This window comes from Ascaphus truei, chromosome 10, assembly GCF_040206685.1.
Source record: "Ascaphus truei isolate aAscTru1 chromosome 10, aAscTru1.hap1, whole genome shotgun sequence".
NCBI lineage: Eukaryota > Metazoa > Chordata > Amphibia > Anura > Ascaphidae > Ascaphus > Ascaphus truei.
This window is the reverse complement of record NC_134492.1, coordinates 61943166-61968499: the sequence shown is the minus strand read 5'-3', so window position 1 is coordinate 61968499 and position 25334 is coordinate 61943166. Positions and strand designations below refer to the sequence as shown.

The following is a 25334-nucleotide window of genomic DNA, read 5'->3' as shown; positions in this document are numbered from 1 at the left end:
ACATGCACCTCACACTGCAGCAATCACACGTACTACATGCACCTCACTGCAGCAATCACACGTACTACATGTACCTCACACTGCAGCAATCACACGTACTACATGCACCTCACACTGCAGCAATCACACGTACTACATGCACCTCACACTGCAGCAATCACACGTACTACATGCACCTCACTGCAGCAATCACACGTACTACATGCACCTCACTGCAGCAATCACACGTACTACATGCACCTCACACTGCAGCAATTGCACGTACTACATGCACCTCACTGCAGCAATCACACATACTACATGCACCTCACACTGCAGCAATCACACGTACTACATGTACCTCACACTGCAGCAATCACACGTACTACATGTACCTCACACTGCAGCAATCACACGTACTACATGCACCTCACACTGCAGCAATCACACGTACTACATGCACCTCACACTGCAGCAATCACACGTACTACATGCACCTCACACTGCAGCAATCACACGTACTACATGCACCTCACACTGCAGCAATCACACGTACTACATGCACCTCACACTGCAGCAATCACACGTACTACATGCACCTCACTGCAGCAATCACACGTACTACATGCACCTCACACTGCAGCAATCACACGTACAACATGCACCTCACACTGCAGCAATCACACGTACTACATGCAGCTCACACTGCAGCAATCACACGTACAACATGCACCTCACACTGCTGCAATCACACGTACTACATGCACCTCACACTGCAGCAATCACACGTACTACATACACCTCACTGCAGCAATCACACGTACTACATGCAGCTCACACTGCAGCAATCACACGTACAACATGCACCTCACACTGCAGCAATCACACGTACTACATGCACCTCACTGCAGCAATCACACGTACTACATGCAGCTCACACTGCAGTAATCACACGTACAACATGCACCTCACACTGCAGCAATCACACGTACTACATGTACCTCACACTGCAGCAATCACACGTACTACATGCACCTCACTGCAGCAATCACACGTACTACATGTACCTCACACTGCAGCAATCACACGTACTACATGCACCTCACACTGCAGCAATCACACGTACTACATGCACCTCACACTGCAGCAATCACACGTACTACATGCACCTCACTGCAGCAATCACACGTACTACATGTACCTCACACTGCAGCAATCACACGTACTACATGTACCTCACACTGCAGCAATCACACGTACTACATGCACCTCACACTGCAGCAATCACACGTACTACATGCACCTCACACTGCAGCAATCACACGTACTACATGCACCTCACACTGCAGCAATCACACGTACTACATGCACCTCACACTGCAGCAATCACACGTACTACATGCACCTCACACTGCAGCAATCACACGTACTACATGCACCTCACTGCAGCAATCACACGTACTACATGCACCTCACACTGCAGCAATCACACGTACAACATGCACCTCACACTGCAGCAATCACACGTACTACATGCAGCTCACACTGCAGCAATCACACGTACAACATGCACCTCACACTGCAGCAATCACACGTACTACATGCACCTCACACTGCAGCAATCACACGTACTACATACACCTCACTGCAGCAATCACACGTACTACATGCAGCTCACACTGCAGCAATCACACGTACAACATGCACCTCACACTGCAGCAATCACACGTACTACATGCACCTCACTGCAGCAATCACACGTACTACATGCAGCTCACACTGCAGCAATCACACGTACAACATGCACCTCACACTGCAGCAATCACACGTACTACATGTACCTCACACTGCAGCAATCACACGTACTACATGCACCTCACTGCAGCAATCACACGTACTACATGTACCTCACACTGCAGCAATCACACGTACTACATGCACCTCACACTGCAGCAATCACACGTACTACATGCACCTCACACTGCAGCAATCACACGTACTACATGCACCTCACTGCAGCAATCACACGTACTACATGTACCTCACACTGCAGCAATCACACGTACTACATGCACCTCACACTGCAGCAATCACACGTACTACATGCACCTCACACTGCAGCAATCACACGTACTACATGCACCTCACTGCAGCAATCACACGTACTACATGCACCTCACTGCAGCAATCACACGTACTACATGCACCTCACACTGCAGCAATCGCACGTACTACATGCACCTCACTGCAGCAATCACACGTACTACATGCACCTCACACTGCAGCAATCACACGTACTACATGCACCTCACTGCAGCAATCACACGTACTACATGCCCCTCACTGCAGCAATCACACGTACTACATGCCCCTCACTGCAGCAATCACACGTACTACATGCACCTCACACTGCAGCAATCACACGTACTACATGCACCTCACACTGCAGCAATCACACGTACTACATGCACCTCACACTGCAGCAATCACACGTACTACATGCACCTCACACTGCAGCAATCACACGTACTACATGCACCTCACACTGCAGCAATCACACGTACTACATGTACCTCACACTGCAGCAATCACACGTACTACATGTACCTCACACTGCAGCAATCACACGTACTACATGCACCTCACACTGCAGCAATCACACGTACTACATGCACCTCACTGCAGCAATCACACGTACTACATGCACCTCACACTGCAGCAATCGCACGTACTACATGCACCTCACTGCAGCAATCACACGTACTACATGCACCTCACACTGCAGCAATCACACGTACTACATGCACCTCACTGCAGCAATCACACGTACTACATGCCCCTCACTGCAGCAATCACACGTACTACATGCCCCTCACTGCAGCAATCACACGTACTACATGCACCTCACACTGCAGCAATCACACGTACTACATGCACCTCACACTGCAGCAATCACACGTACTACATGCACCTCACTGCAGCAATCACACGTACTACATGCACCTCACTGCAGCAATCACACGTACTACATGCACCTCACACTGCAGCAATCGCACGTACTACATGCACCTCACTGCAGCAATCACACGTACTACATGCACCTCACACTGCAGCAATCACACGTACTACATGTACCTCACACTGCAGCAATCACACGTACTACATGCACCTCACACTGCAGCAATCACACGTACTACATGCACCTCACACTGCAGCAATCACACGTACTACATGCACCTCACACTGCAGCAATCACACGTACTACATGCACCTCACACTGCAGCAATCACACGTACTACATGCACCTCACTGCAGCAATCACACGTACTACATGCACCTCACACTGCAGCAATCACACGTACTACATGCACCTCACTGCAGCAATCACACGTACTACATGCACCTCACACTGCAGCAATCACACGTACAACATGCACCTCACTGCAGCAACCACACGTACTACATGCCCCTCACTGCAGCAATCACACGTACTACATGCACCTCACACTGCAGCAATCACACGTACTACATGCACCTCACACTGCAGCAATCACACGTACTACATGCACCTCACACTGCAGCAATCACACGTACTACATGCCCCTCACACTTCAGCAATCACACGTACTACATGCACCTCACACTGCAGCAATCACACGTACTACATGCACCTCACACTGCAGCAATCACACGTACTACATGCACCTCACACTGCAGCAATCACACGTACTACATGTACCTCACACTGCAGCAATCACACGTACTACATGTACCTCACACTGCAGCAATCACACGTACTACATGCACCTCACTGCAGCAATCACACGTACTACATGTACCTCACACTGCAGCAATCACACGTACTACATGCACCTCACACTGCAGCAATCACACGTACTACATGCACCTCACACTGCAGCAATCACACGTACTACATGCACCTCACTGCAGCAATCACACGTACTACATGCACCTCACTGCAGCAATCACACGTACTACATGCACCTCACACTGCAGCAATCGCACGTACTACATGCACCTCACTGCAGCAATCACACGTACTACATGCACCTCACACTGCAGCAATCACACGTACTACATGCACCTCACACTGCAGCAATCACACGTACTACATGCACCTCACACTGCAGCAATTACACGTACTACATGCACCTCACACTGCAGCAATCACACGTACTACATGCACCTCACACTGCAGCAATCACACGTACTACATGCACCTCACACTGCAGCAATCACACGTACTACATGCACCTCACACTGCAGCAATCACACGTACTACATGCACCTCACACTGCAGCAATCACACGTACTACATGCACCTCACACTGCAGCAATCACACGTACTACATGCACCTCACTGCAGCAATCACACGTACTACATGCACCTCACACTGCAGCAATCACACGTACTACATGCACCTCACACTGCAGCAATCACACGTACTACATGCACCTCACACTTCAGCAATCACACGTACTACATGCACCTCACACTGCAGCAATCACACGTACTACATGCACCTCACACTGCAGCAATCACACGTACTACATGCACCTCACTGCAGCAATCACACGTACTACATGCACCTCACACTGCAGCAATCACACGTACTACATGCACCTCACTGCAGCAATCACACGTACTACATGCACCTCACACTGCAGCAATCACACGTACAACATGCACCTCACACTGCAGCAACCACACGTACTACATGCAGCTCACACTGCAGCAATCACACGTACAACATGCACCTCACACTGCAGCAATCACACGTACTACATGCACCTCACACTGCAGCAATCACACGTACTACATGCACCTCACTGCAGCAATCACACGTACTACATGCAGCTCACACTGCAGCAATCACACGTACAACATGCACCTCACACTGCAGCAATCACACGTACTACATGCACCTCACACTGCAGCAATCACACGTACAACATGCACGTCACACTGCAGCAATCACACGTACTACATGCACCTCACTGCAGCAATCATACGTACTACATGCACGTCACACTGCAGCAATCACACGTACTACATGCACGTCACTGCAGCAATCACACGTACTACATGCACCTCACACTGCAGCAATCACACGTACTACATGCACCTCACTGCAGCAATCACACGTACTACATGCACCTCACTGCAGCAATCACACGTACTACATACACCTCACACTGCAGCAATCACACGTACTACATGTACCTCACACTGCAGCAATCACACGTACTACATGCACCTCACACTGCAGCAATCACACGTACAACATGCACCTCACACTGCAGCAATCACACGTACTACATGCACCTCACACTGCGGCAATCACACGTACTACATGCACCTCACACTGCAGCAATCACACGTACTACATGCACCTCACACTGTAGCAATCACACGTACTACATGCACCTCACTGCAGCAATCACACGTACTACATGCACCTCACACTGCGGCAATCACACGTACTACATGCACCTCACACTGCAGCAATCACACGTACTACCTGCAGCAATCACACGTACTACATGCACCTCACTGCAGCAATCACACGTACTACATGCACCTCACACTGCAGCAATCACACGTAATACATGCACCTCACACTGCAGCAATCATACGTACTACATGCACCTCACACTGCAGCAATCACACGTACTACATGCACCTCACACTGCAGCAATCACACGTACTACATGCACCTCACACACTGCGGCAATCACGCGTACTACATGCACCTCACACTGCAGCAATCACACGTACTACATGCACCTCACTGCAGCAATCACACGTACTACATGCACCTCACACTGCAGCAATCACACGTACTACATGCACCTCACACACTGCAGCAATCACACGTACTACATGCACCTCACACTGCAGCAATCATACGTTCTACATGCACCTCACACGTACTACATGTTCCCTTTTTATTATATTAGTTACTAATGGTCAGTTTTCCCTCCTGTGCTTTAAATTTTTTTTTTTTTTTTTTGGATTATCACGTGATGGAAAGTTTGGGGATTTTTAATGTTCAGAAAATGCCGTCACCAGACACCATCAATAATATATATATATATTTATTTAGTGAAGTGTATCAGGGCCTGGAGTGGCTTCTCGGCGTATGTAAGAAGTGGGACTTGCTCACGCTGTGGGAAAGGGGTTATTTAGGGCGGGATTTTCTTTGTCCTTCTGTACGAGATGCACATTTTGTGAAGTTGAGAGCCTTCTCTGTATATTAGGGAGATTGCTTTTATACAGGGGTTCTCTCTATTTCTTTCCCCCCTTTTCTTGCGCTCTCGCTCTCTAACCCTCCTCCTCTTACTCTTTCTCCCCAACTCCTCCTCTCTTCTCCCCCTCTCTCAATTAGTCCCTGCTTCAGCGCAGGTGGCTCAATTAGTCCCAGCTGCAGCTCAGGCGGCTCAATCAGTAGCGCAGTCTTCAATTGAGCCACCTGTGCTGAAGCAGGGATATCCTTAAATCCTGGCCTCCTGGTGCACCCCCCCTGATATAGCGTCTCCGTAATGAACCTTTCCGTTGCGTAGAGCTGGCTGGAGCTGGGGAGCAGGCAGCGAGCGACGGCTGCGACGGGAATGAACGACAAAAGCTCCAGATCTCACTCCGTGTTTACGCTTGTGATGACGCAGACCAAGGTACGGATCAGAACTGTGTCTGGCACCTCTGTAACAAGGTGTCCCCAGTGATGCAGAGATAATCCCATAAAAACAAAGTCCAAACCCGAAATCAATATGACTGTGAAGCCCCTCTCACCTAGGCCCAGATTCACTAAATGCTGTTAAATCCGGGCTCATAACAGGACGTGACTTAAACCAGGAGCGGGCGCGATGTTTCCTGGGGTCACCGTGTCTCCTCACTGCTAATTATATGCAGACGCAGCGTCCGTTCTACATGTCATTAGCATGGGGTCACCGTCACGTTATTGTAGCATCATGTGGTGATATCTCCCAGTAACGTGACGGTGAGTATGTCTTAGTGTTACTCCCGTCCCGAGCCGGAAATATGGGTTTATCTAACGGTGAGAGAGGGAAATAACGCTATGTTAGTTATATCACCTTACTGTGCGGTTACCCACATCCAGACCCGGAAATAGCGTTATTTCCCTGTCTCACCGTGAGTTAAACCCTATTTCCGGGCCTGGATGGGAGTAACCCCACAGTGAGGTGATATAACTAACATAGCGTTATTTCCCTGTCTCACCGTGAGATAAACCCCTATTTCCGGGTCTGGATGAGGGTAACCCCACAGTGAGGTGATATAACTAACATAGCGTTACTTCCCTCTCTCTCACCGTGAGATAAACCCCTATTTCCGGGTCTGGATGGGGGTAACCCCCATCCAGACCCGGAAATTGGGGTTTATCTCACGGTGAGAGAGAGGGAAATAATGTATGTTAGTTATATCACCTCACTGTGGGGTTACCCCCATCCAGACCCTATAAAAACCCTATGTCAGTGCCTGGATGTGAGTAACGTTTTGGTATGACCTCACTAACGTCACACTATGTCCCAGCATTAACATTAACGGGCTTTAGTGGCTATGCCACGTTATGATCACGCCTCATTTGCATATTATTTGTATGTAATTTGCATGTCATTAGCTTGTCATTATCACTAATGGCCGTTATAATTACCGGTACGCTCTTTACGAGGGGAACACACAGCTTCACATAATGTTGCTGTCGTTAAAAGATCACCGTTAGTCTTAAAGTGATGTTAAGTAACTTTATAGCGCTTTGTGGATCTGCATCTTAGTAACTTCAAAGAGTCTTATCAAAGAAGGCCCAGCATAAGACCGCTTCATTGATTAGCCCCTTTGAAATCTGCATGGAAAACAGCTATGTTCTGCACGTGAGAATAAACAGGAGTTGCTGTGTGGACACTATACTGCAGGCTTTGGGCCTTGCAAAAAAATTATAAAAACTAGGGGGGAAATAGAAATCCGGCTTTATACGGGTCTCCCCCGGAGCTGGGGGTGTTTGGGGGAGGGTGACGTGTAACACTTCTCACCGCAGACAGAATACGTGGAAGGGGAGGAGCACGATCGCAGGATAAGCAGCCGGATTAATCTCGTGGATCTCGCGGGGAGCGAGCGATGCTCGTCGGCGCAGACCAGCGGGGAGCGGCTTAAGGTGACCATGTCATTATCCTCTGGGCCGGTTCCATCACGTCGACCATGCACCGTCTCCCAGAAACTAGACAAGTCTGTGAGCACCTCCCCGTATACTGTCAGCGCTGTATTACAATGCGGATTATTGTGTAGTGCGGCCACATTTTAGCCACATGTAACATGCCACAGCTTTCCAGGTCGGGAGGGGTCCGGTAAGCCAGACGTCCAGTTTTCCTTTTCGGAAGAGCCGACCGCGGTGAGATCTCTGCTCTGCAGATTACGTGTTGGGGATAAGAGATGACGCCAAATACATTGTGTGGGGGAGTTGACGTTGGGGAAGCAGTAAGTGGGAGTGTGCGGAGGTAGAGCTGTGATTGCAGGTAATGTGTGGGGTAGTTGGGGAAGCAGTAAGTGGGAGTGTGCGGAGGTAGAGCTGTGAGAGCAGGTAATGTGTGAGGGAGTTGGTGTTGGGGAAGCAGTAAGTGGGAGTGTGCGGAGGTAGAGCTGTGATTGCAGGTAATGTGTGGGGTAGTTGGGGAAGCAGTAAGTGGGAGTGTGCGGAGGTAGAGCTGTGAGAGCAGGTAATGTGTGAGGGAGTTGGTGTTGGGGAAGCAGTAAGTAGGCGTGTGCGGAGGTTGAGCTGTGAGAGCAGGTAATGTGTGAGGGAGTTGGGGAAGCAGTAAGTGGGAGTGTGCGGAGGTAGAGCTGTGAGAGCAGGTAATGTGTGAGGGAGTTGGGGAAGCAGTAAGTGGGAGTGTGCGGAGGTAGAGCTGTGAGAGCAGGTAATGTGTGAGGGAGTTGGGGAAGCAGTAAGTGGGAGTGTGCGGAGGTAGAGCTGTGAGCGCAGGTAATGTGTGAGGGAGTTGGTGTTGGGGAAGCAGTAAGTGGGAGTGTGCGGAGGTAGAGCTGTGAGAGCAGGTAATGTGTGAGGGAGTTGGTGTTGGGGAAGCAGTAAGTAGGCGTGTGCGGAGGTAGAGCTGTGAGAGCAGGTAATGTGTGAGGGAGTTGGTGTTGGGGAAGCAGTAAGTGGGAGTGTGCGGAGGTAGAGCTATGAGGGAGTTGGGGAAGCAGTAAGTGGGAGTGTGCGGAGGTAGAGCTGTGAGAGCAGGTAATGTGTGAGGGAGTTGGTGTTGGGGAAGCAGTAAGTGGGAGTGTGCGGAGGTAGAGCTGTGAGAGCAGGTAATGTGTGAGGGTGTTGGGGAAGCAGTAAGTGGGAGTGTGCGGAGGTAGAGCTGTGAGAGCAGGTAATATGTGAGGGAGTTGGGGAAGCAGTAAGTGGGAGTGTGCGGAGGTAGAGCTGTGAGAGCAGGTAATATGTGAGGGAGTTGGGGAAGCAGTAAGTGGGAGTGTGCGGAGGTAGAGCTGTGAGAGCAGGTAATGTGTGAGGGAGTTGGCGTTGGGGAAGCAGTAAGTGGGAGTGTGCGGAGGTAGAGCTGTGAGAGCAGGTAATGTGTGAGGGAGTTGGGGAAGCAGTAAGTGGGAGTGTGCGGAGGTAGAGCTGTGAGAGCAGGTAATGTGTGAGGGAGTTGGGGAAGCAGTAAGTGGGAGTGTGCGGAGTTAGAGCTGTGAGAGCAGGTAATGTGTGAGGGAGTTGGGGAAGCAGTAAGTGGGAGTGTGCGGCGGTAGAGCTGTGAGAGCAGGTAATGTGTGAGGGAGTTGGTGTTGGGGAAGCAGTAAGTGGGAGTGTGCGGAGGTAGAGCTGTGAGAGCAGGTAATGTGTGAGGGAGTTGGGGAAGCAGTAAGTGGGAGTGTGCGGAGGTAGAGCTGTGAGAGCAGGTAATGTGTGAGGGAGTTGGTGTTGGGGAAGCAGTAAGTGGGAGTGTGCGGAGGTAGAGCTGTGAGAGCAGGTAATGTGTGAGGGAGTTGGGTAAGCAGTAAGTGGGAGTGTGCGGAGGTAGAGCTGTGAGAGCAGGTAATGTGTGAGGGAGTTGGTGTTGGGAAGCAGTAAGTGGCAGTGTGCGGAGGTAGAGCTGTGAGAGCAGGTAATGTGTGAGGGAGTTGGCGTTGGGGAAGCAGTAAGTGGGAGTGTGCGGAGGTAGAGCTGTGAGAGCAGGTAATGTGTGAGGGAGTTGGGGAAGCAGTAAGTGGGAGTGTGCGGAGGTAGAGCTGTGAGAGCAGGTAATGTGTGAGGGAGTTGGGGAAGCAGTAAGTGGGAGTGTGCGGAGGTAGAGCTGTGAGAGCAGGTAATATGTGAGGGAGTTGGGGAAGCAGTAAGTGGGAGTGTGCGGAGGTAGAGCTGTGAGAGCAGGTAATGTGTGAGGGAGTTGGCGTTGGGGAAGCAGTAAGTGGGAGTGTGCGGAGGTAGAGCTGTGAGAGCAGGTAATGTGTGAGGGAGTTGGGGAAGCAGTAAGTGGGAGTGTGCGGAGGTATTGCTGTGAGAGCAGGTAATGTGTGAGGGCGTTGGGGAAGCAGTAAGTGGGAGTGTGCGGAGGTAGAGCTGTGAGAGCAGGTAATGTGTGAGGGAGTTGGTGTTGGGGAAGCATTGAGTGCGGAGGTAGAGCTGTGAGAGCAGGTAATGTGTGAGGGAGTTGGGGAAGCAGTAAGTGGGAGTGTGCGGAGGTAGAGCTGTGAGAGCAGGTAATATGTGAGGGAGTTGGGGAAGCAGTAAGTGGGAGTGTGCGGAGGTAGAGCTGTGAGAGCAGGTAATGTGTGAGGGAGTTGGCGTTGGGGAAGCAGTAAGTGGGAGTGTGCGGAGGTAGAGCTGTGAGAGCAGGTAATGTGTGAGGGAGTTGGGGAAGCAGTAAGTGGGAGTGTGCGGAGGTATTGCTGTGAGAGCAGGTAATGTGTGAGGGCGTTGGGGAAGCAGTAAGTGGGAGTGTGCGGAGGTAGAGCTGTGAGAGCAGGTAATGTGTGAGGGAGTTGGGGAAGCAGTAAGTGGGAGTGTGCGGAGGTAAAGCTGTGAGAGCAGGTAATGTGTGAGGGAGTTGGGGAAGCAGTAAGTGGGAGTGTGCGGAGGTAGAGCTGTGAGAGCAGGTAATGTGTGAGGGAGTTGGGGAAGCAGTAAGTGGGAGTGTGCGGAGGTAGAGCTGTGAGAGCAGGTAATATGTGAGGGAGTTGGGGAAGCAGTAAGTGGGAGTGTGCGGAGGTAGAGCTGTGAGAGCAGGTAATGTGTGAGGGAGTTGGCGTTGGGGAAGCAGTAAGTGGGAGTGTGCGGAGGTAGAGCTGTGAGAGCAGGTAATGTGTGAGGGAGTTGGGGAAGCAGTAAGTGGGAGTGTGCGGAGGTATTGCTGTGAGAGCAGGTAATGTGTGAGGGCGTTGGGGAAGCAGTAAGTGGGAGTGTGCGGAGGTAGAGCTGTGAGAGCAGGTAATGTGTGAGGGAGTTGGGGAAGCAGTAAGTGGGAGTGTGCGGAGGTAAAGCTGTGAGAGCAGGTAATGTGTGAGGGAGTTGGGGAAGCAGTAAGTGGGAGTGTGCGGAGGTAGAGCTGTGAGAGCAGGTAATGTGTGAGGAAGTTTGTATTGGGGAAGCAGTAAGTGGGATTGTGCGGAGGTAGCGCTGTGAGAGCAGGTAATGTGTGAGGGAGTTGGGAAAGCAGTAAGTGGGAGTGTGCGGAGGTAGAGCTGTGAGAGCAGGTAATGTGTGAGGGAGTTGGGGAAGCAGTAAGTGGGAGTGTGCGGCGGTAGAGCTGTGAGAGCAGGTAATGTGTGAGGGAGTTGGTGTTGGGGAAGCAGTAAGTGGGAGTGTGCGGAGGTAGAGCTGTGAGAGCAGGTAATGTGTGAGGGAGTTGGGGAAGCAGTAAGTGGGAGTGTGCGGAGGTAGAGCTGTGAGAGCAGGTAATGTGTGAGGGAGTTGGTGTTGGGGAAGCAGTAAGTGGGAGTGTGCGGAGGTAGAGCTGTGAGAGCAGGTAATGTGTAAGGGAGTTGGGGAAGCAGTAAGTGGGAGTGTGCGGAGGTAGAGCTGTGAGAGCAGGTAATGTGTGAGGGAGTTGGTGTTGGGAAGCAGTAAGTGGCAGTGTGCGGAGGTAGAGCTGTGAGAGCAGGTAATGTGTAAGGGAGTTGGGGAAGCAGTAAGTGGGAGTGTGCGGAGGTAGAGCTGGAGCAGGTAATGTGTGAGGGAGTTGGGGAAGCAGTAAGTGGGAGTGTGCGGAGGTAGAGGTGTGAGAGCAGGTAATGTGTGAGGGAGTTGGGGAAGCAGTAAGTGGGAGTGTGCGGAGGTAGAGCTGTGAGAGCAGGTAATATGTGAGGGAGTTGGGGAAGCAGTAAGTGGGAGTGTGCGGAGGTAGAGCTGTGAGAGCAGGTAATGTGTGAGGGAGTTGGGGAAGCAGTAAGTGGGAGTGTGCGGAGGTAAAGCTGTGAGAGCAGGTAATGTGTGAGGGAGTTGGGGAAGCAGTAAGTGGGAGTGTGCGGAGGTAGAGCTGTGAGAGCAGGTAATGTGTGAGGAAGTTTGTATTGGGGAAGCAGTAAGTGGGATTGTGCGGAGGTAGCGCTGTGAGAGCAGGTAATGTGTGAGGGAGTTGGGAAAGCAGTAAGTGGGAGTGTGCGGAGGTAGAGCTGTGAGAGCAGGTAATGTGTGAGGGAGTTGGGGAAGCAGTAAGTGGGAGTGTGCGGCGGTAGAGCTGTGAGAGCAGGTAATGTGTGAGGGAGTTGGTGTTGGGGAAGCAGTAAGTGGGAGTGTGCGGAGGTAGAGCTGTGAGAGCAGGTAATGTGTGAGGGAGTTGGGGAAGCAGTAAGTGGGAGTGTGCGGAGGTAGAGCTGTGAGAGCAGGTAATGTGTGAGGGAGTTGGTGTTGGGGAAGCAGTAAGTGGGAGTGTGCGGAGGTAGAGCTGTGAGAGCAGGTAATGTGTAAGGGAGTTGGGGAAGCAGTAAGTGGGAGTGTGCGGAGGTAGAGCTGTGAGAGCAGGTAATGTGTGAGGGAGTTGGTGTTGGGAAGCAGTAAGTGGCAGTGTGCGGAGGTAGAGCTGTGAGAGCAGGTAATGTGTAAGGGAGTTGGGGAAGCAGTAAGTGGGAGTGTGCGGAGGTAGAGCTGGAGCAGGTAATGTGTGAGGGAGTTGGGGAAGCAGTAAGTGGGAGTGTGCGGAGGTAGAGGTGTGAGAGCAGGTAATGTGTGAGGGAGTTGGGGAAGCAGTAAGTGGGAGTGTGCGGAGGTAGAGCTGTGAGAGCAGGTAATATGTGAGGGAGTTGGGGAAGCAGTAAGTGGGAGTGTGTGGAGGTAGAGCTGTGAGAGCAGGTAATGTGTGAGGGAGTTGGGGAAGCAGTAAGTGGGAGTGTGTGGAGGTAGAGCTGTGAGAGCAGGTAATGTGTGAGGGAGTTGGTGTTGGGGAAGCATTGAGTGCGGAGGTAGAGCTGTGAGAGCAGGTAATGTGTGAGGGAGTTGGGGAAGCAGTAAGTGGGAGTGTGCGGAGGTAGAGCTGTGAGAGCAGGTAATGTGTGAGGGAGTTGGTGTTGGGGAAGCAGTAACTGGGAGTGTGTGGAGGTATAGCTGTGAGAGCAGGTAATGTGTGAGGGAGTTGGTGTTGGGGAAGCATTGAGTGCGGAGGTAGAGCTGTGAGAGCAGGTAATGTGTGAGGGAGTTGGGGAAGCAGTAAGTGGGAGTGTGAGGAGGTAGAGCTGTGAGAGCAGGTAATGTGTGAGGGAGTTGGTGTTGGGGAAGCATTGAGTGCGGAGGTAGAGCTGTGAGAGCAGGTAATGTGTGAGGGAGTTGGGGAAGCAGTAAGTGGGAGTGTGCGGAGGTAGAGCTGTGAGAGCAGGTAATGTGTGAGGGAGTTGGTGTTGGGGAAGCAGTAAGTGGGAGTGTGCGGAGGTAGAGCTGTGAGATCAGGTAATGTGTGAGGGAGTTGGTGTTGGGGAAGCAGTAAGTGGGAGTGTGCGGCGGTAGAGATGTGAGAGCAGGTAATGTGTGAAGGAGTTGGTGTTGGGGAAGCAGTAAGTGGGAGTGTGCGGAGGTAGAGCTGTGAGAGCAGGTAATGTGTGAGGGAGTTGGTGTTGGGGAAGCAGTAAGTGGGAGTGTGCGGAGGTAGAGCTGGAGCAGGTAATGTGTGAGGGAGTTGGGGAAGCAGTAAGTGGGAGTGTGCGGAGGTAGAGGTGTGAGAGCAGGTAATGTGTGAGGGAGTTGGGGAAGCAGTAAGTGGGAGTGTGCGGAGGTAGAGCTGTGAGAGCAGGTAATATGTGAGGGAGTTGGGGAAGCAGTAAGTGGGAGTGTGCGGAGGTAGAGCTGTGAGAGCAGGTAATGTGTGAGGGCGTTGGGGAAGCAGTAAGTGGGAGTGTGCGGAGGTAGAGGTGTGAGAGCAGGTAATGTGTGAGGGTGTTGGGGAAGCAGTAAGTGGGAGTGTGCGGAGGTAGAGCTGTGAGAGCAGGTAATGTGTGAGGGAGTTGGTGTTGGGGAAGCAGTAAGTGGGAGTGTGCGGAGGTAGAGCTGGAGCAGGTAATGTGTGAGGGAGTTGGGGAAGCAGTAAGTGGGAGTGTGCGGAGGTAGAGGTGTGAGAGCAGGTAATGTGTGAGGGAGTTGGGGAAGCAGTAAGTGGGAGTGTGCGGAGGTAGAGCTGTGAGAGCAGGTAATATGTGAGGGAGTTGGGGAAGCAGTAAGTGGGAGTGTGCGGAGGTATTGCTGTGAGAGCAGGTAATGTGTGAGGGCGTTGGGGAAGCAGTAAGTGGGAGTGTGCGGAGGTAGAGCTGTGAGAGCAGGTAATGTGTGAGGGAGTTGGGGAAGCAGTAAGTGGGAGTGTGCGGAGGTAAAGCTGTGAGAGCAGGTAATGTGTGAGGGAGTTGGGGAAGCAGTAAGTGGGAGTGTGCGGAGGTAGAGCTGTGAGAGCAGGTAATGTGTGAGGAAGTTTGTATTGGGGAAGCAGTAAGTGGGATTGTGCGGAGGTAGCGCTGTGAGAGCAGGTAATGTGTGAGGGAGTTGGGAAAGCAGTAAGTGGGAGTGTGCGGAGGTAGAGCTGTGAGAGCAGGTAATGTGTGAGGGAGTTGGGGAAGCAGTAAGTGGGAGTGTGCGGCGGTAGAGCTGTGAGAGCAGGTAATGTGTGAGGGAGTTGGTGTTGGGGAAGCAGTAAGTGGGAGTGTGCGGAGGTAGAGCTGTGAGAGCAGGTAATGTGTGAGGGAGTTGGGGAAGCAGTAAGTGGGAGTGTGCGGAGGTAGAGCTGTGAGAGCAGGTAATGTGTGAGGGAGTTGGTGTTGGGGAAGCAGTAAGTGGGAGTGTGCGGAGGTAGAGCTGTGAGAGCAGGTAATGTGTAAGGGAGTTGGGGAAGCAGTAAGTGGGAGTGTGCGGAGGTAGAGCTGTGAGAGCAGGTAATGTGTGAGGGAGTTGGTGTTGGGAAGCAGTAAGTGGCAGTGTGCGGAGGTAGAGCTGTGAGAGCAGGTAATGTGTAAGGGAGTTGGGGAAGCAGTAAGTGGGAGTGTGCGGAGGTAGAGCTGGAGCAGGTAATGTGTGAGGGAGTTGGGGAAGCAGTAAGTGGGAGTGTGCGGAGGTAGAGGTGTGAGAGCAGGTAATGTGTGAGGGAGTTGGGGAAGCAGTAAGTGGGAGTGTGCGGAGGTAGAGCTGTGAGAGCAGGTAATATGTGAGGGAGTTGGGGAAGCAGTAAGTGGGAGTGTGCGGAGGTAGAGCTGTGAGAGCAGGTAATGTGTGAGGGAGTTGGGGAAGCAGTAAGTGGGAGTGTGTGGAGGTAGAGCTGTGAGAGCAGGTAATGTGTGAGGGAGTTGGTGTTGGGGAAGCATTGAGTGCGGAGGTAGAGCTGTGAGAGCAGGTAATGTGTGAGGGAGTTGGGGAAGCAGTAAGTGGGAGTGTGCGGAGGTAGAGCTGTGAGAGCAGGTAATGTGTGAGGGAGTTGGTGTTGGGGAAGCAGTAACTGGGAGTGTGTGGAGGTATAGCTGTGAGAGCAGGTAATGTGTGAGGGAGTTGGTGTTGGGGAAGCATTGAGTGCGGAGGTAGAGCTGTGAGAGCAGGTAATGTGTGAGGGAGTTGGGGAAGCAGTAAGTGGGAGTGTGAGGAGGTAGAGCTGTGAGAGCAGGTAATGTGTGAGGGAGTTGGTGTTGGGGAAGCATTGAGTGCGGAGGTAGAGCTGTGAGAGCAGGTAATGTGTGAGGGAGTTGGGGAAGCAGTAAGTGGGAGTGTGCGGAGGTAGAGCTGTGAGAGCAGGTAATGTGTGAGGGAGTTGGTGTTGGGGAAGCAGTAAGTGGGAGTGTGCGGAGGTAGAGCTGTGAGATCAGGTAATGTGTGAGGGAGTTGGTGTTGGGGAAGCAGTAAGTGGGAGTGTGCGGCGGTAGAGATGTGAGAGCAGGTAATGTGTGAAGGAGTTGGTGTTGGGGAAGCAGTAAGTGGGAGTGTGCGGAGGTAGAGCTGTGAGAGCAGGTAATGTGTGAGGGAGTTGGTGTTGGGGAAGCAGTAAGTGGGAGTGTGCGGAGGTAGAGCTGGAGCAGGTAATGTGTGAGGGAGTTGGGGAAGCAGTAAGTGGGAGTGTGCGGAGGTAGAGGTGTGAGAGCAGGTAATGTGTGAGGGAGTTGGGGAAGCAGTAAGTGGGAGTGTGCGGAGGTAGAGCTGTGAGAGCAGGTAATATGTGAGGGAGTTGGGGAAGCAGTAAGTGGGAGTGTGCGGAGGTAGAGCTGTGAGAGCAGGTAATGTGTGAGGGAGTTGGTGTTGGGGAAGCAGTAAGTGGGAGTGTGCGGAGGTAGAGCTGTGAGAGCAGGTAATGTGTGAGGGAGTTGGGGAAGCAGTAAGTGGGAGTGCGGAGGTAGAGCTGTGAGAGCAGGTAATGTGTGAGGGATTTGGGGAAGCAGTAAGTGGGAGTGTGCGGAGGTAGAGCTGTGAGAGCAGGTAATGTGTGAGGGAGTTGGTGTTGGGGAAGAAGTAAGTGGGAGTGTGCGGAGGTAGAGCTGTGAGAGCAGCTAATGTGTGAGGGAGTTGGTGTTGGGGAAGCAGTAAGTGGGAGTGTGCGGAGGTAGAGCTGGAGCAGGTAATGTGTGAGGGAGTTGGGGAAGCAGTAAGTGGGAGTGTGCGGAGGTAGAGGTGTGAGAGCAGGTAATGTGTGAGGGAGTTGGGGAAGCAGTAAGTGGGAGTGTGCGGAGGTAGAGCTGTGAGAGCAGGTAATGTGTGAGGGAGTTGGGGAAGCAGTAAGTGGGAGTGTGCGGAGGTAGAGCTGTGAGAGCAGGTAATGTGTGAGGGAGTTGGTGTTGGGGAAGCAGTAAGTGGGAGTGTGCGGAGGTAGAGCTGTGAGAGCAGGTAATGTGTGAGGGAGTTGGGGAAGCAGTAAGTGGGAGTGTGCGGAGGTAGAGCTGTGAGAGCAGGTAATGTGTGAGGGAGTTGGGGAAGCAGTAAGTGGGAGTGTGCAGAGGTAGAGCTGTGAGAGCAGGTAATGTGTGAGGGAGTTGGGGAAGCAGTAAGTGGGAGTGTGCGGAGGTAGAGCTGTGAGAGCAGGTAATGTGTGAGGGAGTTGGGGAAGCAGTAAGTGGGAGTGCGGAGGTAGAGATGTGAGAGCAGGTAATGTGTGAGGGAGTTGGGGAAGCAGTAAGTGGGAGTGTGCGGAGGTAGAGCTGTGAGAGCAGGTAATGTGTGAGGGTGTTGGGGAAGCAGTAAGTGGGAGTGTGCGGAGGTAGAGCTGTGAGAGCAGGTAATGTGTGAGGGAGTTGGTGTTGGGGAAGCAGTAAGTGGGAGTGTGCGGAGGTAGAGCTGGAGCAGGTAATGTGTGAGGGAGTTGGGGAAGCAGTAAGTGGGAGTGTGCGGAGGTAGAGGTGTGAGAGCAGGTAATGTGTGAGGGAGTTGGGGAAGCAGTAAGTGGGAGTGTGCGGAGGTAGAGCTGTGAGAGCAGGTAATGTGTGAGGGAGTTGGGGAAGCAGTAAGTGGGAGTGTGCGGAGGTAGAGCTGTGAGAGCAGGTAATGTGTGAGGGAGTTGGTGTTGGGGAAGCAGTAAGTGGGAGTGTGCGGAGGTAGAGCTGTGAGAGCAGGTAATGTGTGAGGGAGTTGGGGAAGCAGTAAGTGGGAGTGTGCGGAGGTAGAGCTGTGAGAGCAGGTAATGTGTGAGGGAGTTGGGGAAGCAGTAAGTGGGAGTGTGCAGAGGTAGAGCTGTGAGAGCAGGTAATGTGTGAGGGAGTTGGGGAAGCAGTAAGTGGGAGTGTGCGGAGGTAGAGCTGTGAGAGCAGGTAATGTGTGAGGGAGTTGGGGAAGCAGTAAGTGGGAGTGCGGAGGTAGAGCTGTGAGAGCAGGTAATGTGTGAGGGAGTTGGGGAAGCAGTAAGTGGGAGTGTGCGGAGGTAGAGCTGTGAGAGCAGGTAATGTGTGAGGGAGTTGGGGAAGCAGTAAGTGGGAGTGTGCGGAGGTAGAGCTGTGAGAGCAGGTAATGTGTGAGGGAGTTGGGGAAGCAGTAAGTGGGAGTGTGCGGAGGTAGAGCTGTGAGAGCAGGTAATGTGTGAGGGTGTTGGGGAAGCAGTAAGTGGGAGTGTGCGGAGGTAGAGCTGTGAGAGCAGGTAATGTGTGAGGGAGTTGGGGAAGCAGTAAGTGGGAGTGTGTGGAGGTAGCGCTGTGAGAGCAGGTAATGTGTGAGGGCGTTGGCGTTGGGGAAGAAGTAAGTGGGAGTGTGCGGAGGTAAAGCTGTGAGAGCAGGTAATGTGTGAGGGAGTTGGTGTTGGGGAAGCAGTAAGTGGGAGTGTGGGAGGTAGAGCTGTGAGAGCAGGTAATGTGTGGGGGTGTTGGGGAAGCAGTAAGTGGGAGTGTGTGGAGGTAGAGCTGTGAGAGCAGGTAATGTGTGAGGGAGTTGGGGAAGCAGTAAGTGGGAGTGTGCGGAGGTAGAGCTGTGAGAGCAGGTAATGTGTGAGGGAGTTGGTGTTGGGGAAGCAGTAAGTGGGAGTGTGCGGAGGTAGAGCTGTGTGAGCAGGTAATGTGTGAGGGAGTTGGGGAAGCAGTAAGTGGGAGTGTGCGGAGGTAGAGCTGTGAGAGCAGGTAATGTGTGAGGGAGTTGGGGAAGCAGTAAGTGGGAGTGTGCGGAGGTAGAGCTGTGAGAGCAGGTAATGTGTGAGGGAGTTGTTGTTGGGGAAGCAGTAAGTGGGAGTGTGCAGAGGTAGAGCTGTGTGAGCAGGTAATGTATGAGGGAGTTGGGGAAGCAGTAAGTGGGAGTGTGCGGAGGTAGAGCTGTGAGGGAGTTGGGGAAGCAGTAAGTGGGAGTGTGCGGAGGTAGAGCTGTGAGGGAGTTGGGGAAGCAGTAAGTGGGAGTGTGTGGAAGTAGAGGTGTGACAGCAGGTAATGTGTGAGGGAGTTGGGGAAGCAGTAAGTGGGAGTGTGCGGAGGTATTGCTGTGAGAGCAGGTAATGTGTGAGGGAGTTGGGGAAGCAATAAGTGGGAGTGCGGAGGTAGAGCTGTGAGAGCAGGTAATGTGTGATGGTGAAAATAGTGATGTTCCAGGTATCCGGAAATTGCCCGGTACTCGGCAATATTTTCAGTATCCTGAAATGACCCGGCATCAGGGCCCTGGAACCCGGTGCCGGGTAATTTCTATTCTGCTCTGCTCCCTCTGTCATCCTCTTGGAGAACGGCAGGAGCAGAGCAGCAGAAGACTTACCTGCAGCCGTGGTCCTCCTCACCCTCTGCCGCCAGTTGCAGGTAAGTGAAAATTACCGGCCGGGTAATATAATTTCTCCGGGGGACCCCGGCTCGGGTACAGTTGTAGAAGTCTTCCTTTGGAGGGGGCTGCTGTTTTAAGGGCCATGTTTTGTGCCCTGCATGGTACAGTGTTACTGAATGATTGTTCTTCTCGTACGCGCAGGAAGGAGTGAGTATCAATAAGTCTCTGCTGACCTTGGGGAAGGTGATTTCCGCGCTCTCCGAAAACGCACAGACACGGAAAAATCTCTTTATCCCATACCGGGAATCCGTCCTGACCTGGTAAGAACCGAAGTCGCTGCTGGTTAAAAAAGCAATCCATACAATATCCTATATATGTATAAAACAGCACAGATCCTGCGCTCCAACCAATTGGTCTAAAATATGGTAAAATATTGGTAATAAAATGCCAGTGACATGTTTACATTTAGAACCTAAGGCTGCGCTTATAGTCGGCGATGCAACATCGCGTCAAAACAAATGCGTTGTCGTCGGCGCCTATATTGCACGCGACGGCGCGACCAAGCGATAGCGCTACCAAAAATCTGGTAGTCGCTGTTATTTTATTTTTTTTCAGTGATGGTCTCCCCATGTGGCCAATCGGAGAGTTTGTCTGTCCCTCTGCCCTCCCCCTTTTGTGACAGCGCTGGCCAGCGACGTCGCCTAAACTTCAATTACACACAAAGCGAAAGAATCCCTGGGAACAAGCACTCTTCCTCCGATGAAATAAAATAATACATTGTTTAATGTAGAAAGGAAAAACCAAAAAGTTAAAACCTATTAGATGCAAGAGATACTACCCATCCTGTGCCACGTGTAAATGGTACAGAGATACAGCTGCCACGTGTAAATGGCACTGATTAGTGTTCCTGTCTACTATAGACTCACTATGGACCAGGGGCAGACATTGGTAACTACCACAGGTCAGAATGCTGTACACTCTTAAATACCTAACCCTGAGGAGGGAATGTGAATCACTTTATCTGAATGGACCATGGTTAGCCAATCACAGCCTCTGAACGGGTATTTAGGGAGCAGGGGATATGGCGCCCGCCCACCCCAGACGAAGTCCCCACGTGGGACGAAACGTACGTCGGGAACTGATGACGCTGTGTCTCTGATGTCACGAGATGCGACCACAGCGCTGGGCTGTGGTGTTTTTACTATTCATCAGATTTCCTGTTTGTTCAATTAGCCCCTGTGACTACCGCTTTTGCATGCTGTGAGGCAGTTAAACTAAGTTGTGGTCCCCAGGAGGCACCCACTAGCTAGTTGTTTGTGTGTGTGTGTTATACAACATTACTTTATGGCTGGGGTTCCCTTTCTCCACCTATGAGTGACACTCAGTGAGGCAGCGCTGAGCTCCAGCCCCTGTGTGACAGTCAGTGAGGCAGCGCTGAGCTCCAGCCCCTGTGTGACAGTCAGTGAGGCAGCGCTGAGCTCCAGCCCCTGCGTGACAGTCAGTGAGGCAGCGCTGAGCTCCAGCCCCTGTGTGACAGTCAGTGAGGCAGCGCTGAGCTCCAGCTCATGTGTGACAGTCAGTGAGGCAGCGCTGAGCTCCAGCCCCTGTGTGACAGTCAGTGAGGCAGCGCTGAGCTCCAGCCCCTGTGTGACAGTCAGTGAGGCAGCGCTGAGCTCCAGCCCCTGTGTGACAGTCAGTGAGGCAGCGCTGAGCTCCAGCCCCTGTGTGACAGTCAGTGAGGCAGCGCTGAGCTCCAGCCCCTGCGTGACAGTCAGTGAGGCAGCGCTGAGCTCCAGCCCCTGTGTGACAGTCAGTGAGGCAGCGCTGAGCTCCAGCCCCTGTGTGACAGTCAGTGAGGCAGCGCTGAGCTCCAGCCCCTGTGTGACAGTCAGTGAGGCAGCGCTGAGCTCCAGCCCCTGCGTGCTAGCACACATTCTTATGCATATGTTCTGTGCCTAGTTGTTCACAGCAAGCTACTGCATGGACAGGGGTAGCAGTGTTTAACCCATTACATTATGGTTATCTACCTGATCTTTCTCCCCTACTAATGGGTTAACCCAGTGGTCTATGAGACTGTTTGCCCAAGTGGGTGGTTTACCACTGTAAGGGATCAGAATTAGATCTGTAGATTACTACCACGTCACTATATGCAGTGATTATATATATATATATATATATATATATATATATATATACACATACCACTAGCTGATATACCCGGCATTGCCCGGGAATATATATTCCATATACAGTGATTCACATGCCCTCCTCAGGGTTAGATATTTAAGAGTGTACAACAATCTGACCTGTGGTAGTTACCAATGTCTGCCCCTGGTCTATAGTAGACAGGAACACTAATCAGTGCCATTTACACGTGGCATCTGTATCACTGTACCATTTACACGTGGCATCTGTATCTCTGTACCATTTACACGTGGCATCTGTATCTCTGTACCATTTACACGTGGCAGCTGTATCTCTGTACCATTTACACGTGGCACAGGATGGGTAGTATCTCTTGCATCTAATAGGTTTTAACTTTTTTGTTTTTCCTTTCTATATTAAACAATGTATTATTTTATTTCATCGGAGGAAGAGTGCTTGTTCACAGGGATTCTTTCACTTTGTGTTCATTTCCCCTTAGTCCCTAGCACCCCTCCCCTCAAACTATGTGTGGTTTGGCATCACATTAGGCTGTGCGGTCTCCATCTCTCCTTTTCTCAGTTACAGTCTAAACTTAAATTACAACTATCGCGACGGCGACTGGTGACGTCATCGGTCGCATCGCCGTCAGTATAAGCGCAGCCTAAGTCTGAGTAACAAAGTAGTCATTTGGTTGCATCTTTTGATCAAAACATGATTCAAGCCGCCAACCTCGTCAAGGTAACCTCCGTTCAGCAGGGACCTACACTGAGTATATGTCATTTCTTATTATAAACTTTGTAAAGTATGTGAAAGTGCCCTGAAAGGGTTAAATAAATGAAGCTTATGCTTTAGTTACATAGTTATATAGATGAGGTTGAAAGAAGACATACAGTATGTCCATCTAGTTCAACCTGTGCTAAATTTAGACAACAGATACTTTATCCTATATCTTTACTTATTGATCCAGAGGAAGGCAAACAAAAACCCCAGCGTCACATCATCCAATGATATCTCATAAGGGGAAAATAAATCCCTTCCTGACTCCAAGAATTGGCAATCGGATTAATCCCTGGATCAACAGCCTTCCCATGTATACTTATTTAGGATATCCCTGTATACCGTTCCTATCTAAAAAGATTGTCACGATGGACACCAACTTTATCAACACATTTATATTTCTGGGTACTTGATTGAACAGAACAAGTTGCAAAATAAATTGTGATTTATTTCCTTAATAGACAAACACACGACATCTGCAGAATACACTTAAAACAACACTTACTGGGATAAGGGAACGAAATAAATTGTCCTTGGAACGAAAGAAATTGTCCTTTGCTTGCAAGCCCCAGAAATGCAACCTTGGTTTTAAAAGTCCTGTGGTTATATTGTTATTAACCCCTTCACTCCTGGACCAGTTGCCGCTGTGCTGGAACAAAGTCTTGCTTCTTTACATCATGGATCAAAATTCAGGAATCACACTGGGGATACCTGGGGAGCCACAGTTATAGACAGGCCAAAGCTATCTTTAACATGTGGATCCAATCACCTTGTGGGAACAATTTTAACTCACCAATAGTCAGGTTTCCCACAGTTCATAAGACCGGTCAGAAGGGCTCTCCGGTGGGCAGGGCGCATGGATCAGGTTAACACCCATGCCACTTAGCATACCTGGGATACACCCATACCTTGGCACCACTGAGTCTGATTTTTGACCCAGCGATGTCAATAGACTGTCATCTGTGATACCTCAGAATGCCGGCCGTGTATATATTATGGGTCTCTGGGTTTTTTCATAACTGACACCCTTTTAGACAGGCAGATGCTAATCAGCTAGATCCCTTTGAAGCTCCGATAAAAATACTCCAGCTCAGTCACCCATATCACAGCTGGGTGTCCAAGTAATTCCTGCTTGGACTTACAAAAAATACCTCCTGCCTTAGGCCTTGGGCATGGTCAGTGCTTAGGCGCTGACCCGTGCTGAGGCGCGCTGGTGCTTACCAGTGAGCCTCTGCAGCCGCAATGAGAGCGGCTTTAGCAGGGGCTCGCGCACGCTTCCGCAAGCGTACGGAAGTGTGGGTCTTAGGAGAATTTTAAATTCAAGCGCTCAAGGGAGCACAGGGCCGGTCACATGAGTGATTCGTACAATGAGGGCGAACCAGCTCCATGACGTCACTAGCCCGCCCCCGACACGCCCCCGCCCCCGACACGCCTCCGGACGGCGCGCTAACAAAGGCCAGGGAAAGCACCCTCTTTCCCTCAGCCTCAGCGCGCCTCCGTACGGCTGCTGCAACCCTGGATGCAGCCTTACATTTAAGATCTGCAGTTTTTACACACTTTATTAAAAAAAAAAACATGTTACGCTTGTGTTATAACTGTAATTTTTATATGTAGGTTCATGTGGTGTCTTACTGTACTTGCACCTCAAAAATCAGGTTTCTGGGTGCTTTCGTTCTAGAATTAGTATTTCTAATTGAAATGCCAGCTTCTATACCGCCATCATGTGTCGGTTAGAGGGTATGGCAAGCAATGCATCTTGTCTTTTACCCTTGCAGGCAGGGCCTGCAAATGGGGGATAAAAATGGCTGGGACAGGGCAAACACAGTAATGCATAGCATATAAGTTTAACCCCTTCCTTTCCTGTCACAAGATGTCCAACCTTTTTTTGAACAAATCTATTGTATCTGCCATCACTGTCTCCATGGGTAATGAATCCCACACTGTAACTGCCCTTACTGTAAAGAACCCTTTCCTTTGTTGCTGGTGAAATCTCCTTTCCTCCAACCTAAAGAGATGGCCCAGAGTCATTTGTACTGCCCATGGGATGAATAGTTCATTTGAAAGCTCCTTGTACTGTCCCGAATATATTTATATAGAGTTATCATATCCCCTCTTAGACGCCTCTTTTCTAATGTAAATAAATCTAATTTAGCTAGCCTCTCCTCATAAGATAGATTGTCCATCCCCTTTATTAATTTGGTGACTCTTCTCTGCACTCTCTCTAGTTCCAGAATGTCTTTTCTAAGGAGTGGCGCCCAAAATTGTACTCCATATTCAAGGTGTGGTCTTACTAATGCTTTGTAAAGGGGCATAATTATGTTTACTTCCCTTCCATCCATTGCCCGTTTGATGCAAGATAAGATCTTGTTTGCCTTTGCAGCTACTGCATGACTTTGGGCACTATTGCTAAGCCTGCTGTCTACAAGCACTCCTAAATCCTTCTCCATCAAGGATTCCCCCAATTTATCTCCATTTAATGTGTAGGTCGCCAGATTATTCTTGCATCCCAAATGCATAACCTTACATTTATCTGTATTAAACCTCATCTGCCATTTACCTGCCCATGTTTCCAGTCTCTCCAAGTCCTTCTGGAGAGAAATTACATCCTGCTCTGATTCTATTACCTTACACAATTTAGTATCATCAGCAAAGATGGAGACTTTGCTCTCGATGCCAACCTCAAGGTCATTAATAAACAAGTTAAAGGCGTGTCCACGACATCGGCGAGGATGGTCGTGTGAGAGGAGAGCTCCACAGACCCTCGTGTATAACTTTAATTAGAAGCGC

The 25334-nt window shown here is 51.0% G+C and overlaps 1 protein-coding gene across 1 annotated transcript in view; it reads left to right on the top strand.

Annotated features, from left to right (window-relative positions):
* KIF14 (kinesin family member 14) overlaps positions 1–25334 on the top strand; it is a 245239-nt gene that overhangs the window by 84088 nt on the left and 135817 nt on the right. Inside the window, exons 8-10 of the mRNA XM_075617062.1 lie at positions 6565–6672; positions 8052–8168; positions 19827–19945. Coding sequence (XP_075473177.1) covers positions 6565–6672; positions 8052–8168; positions 19827–19945 — 344 coding nt within the window. The remainder of the gene's footprint in view (positions 1–6564; positions 6673–8051; positions 8169–19826; positions 19946–25334) is intronic.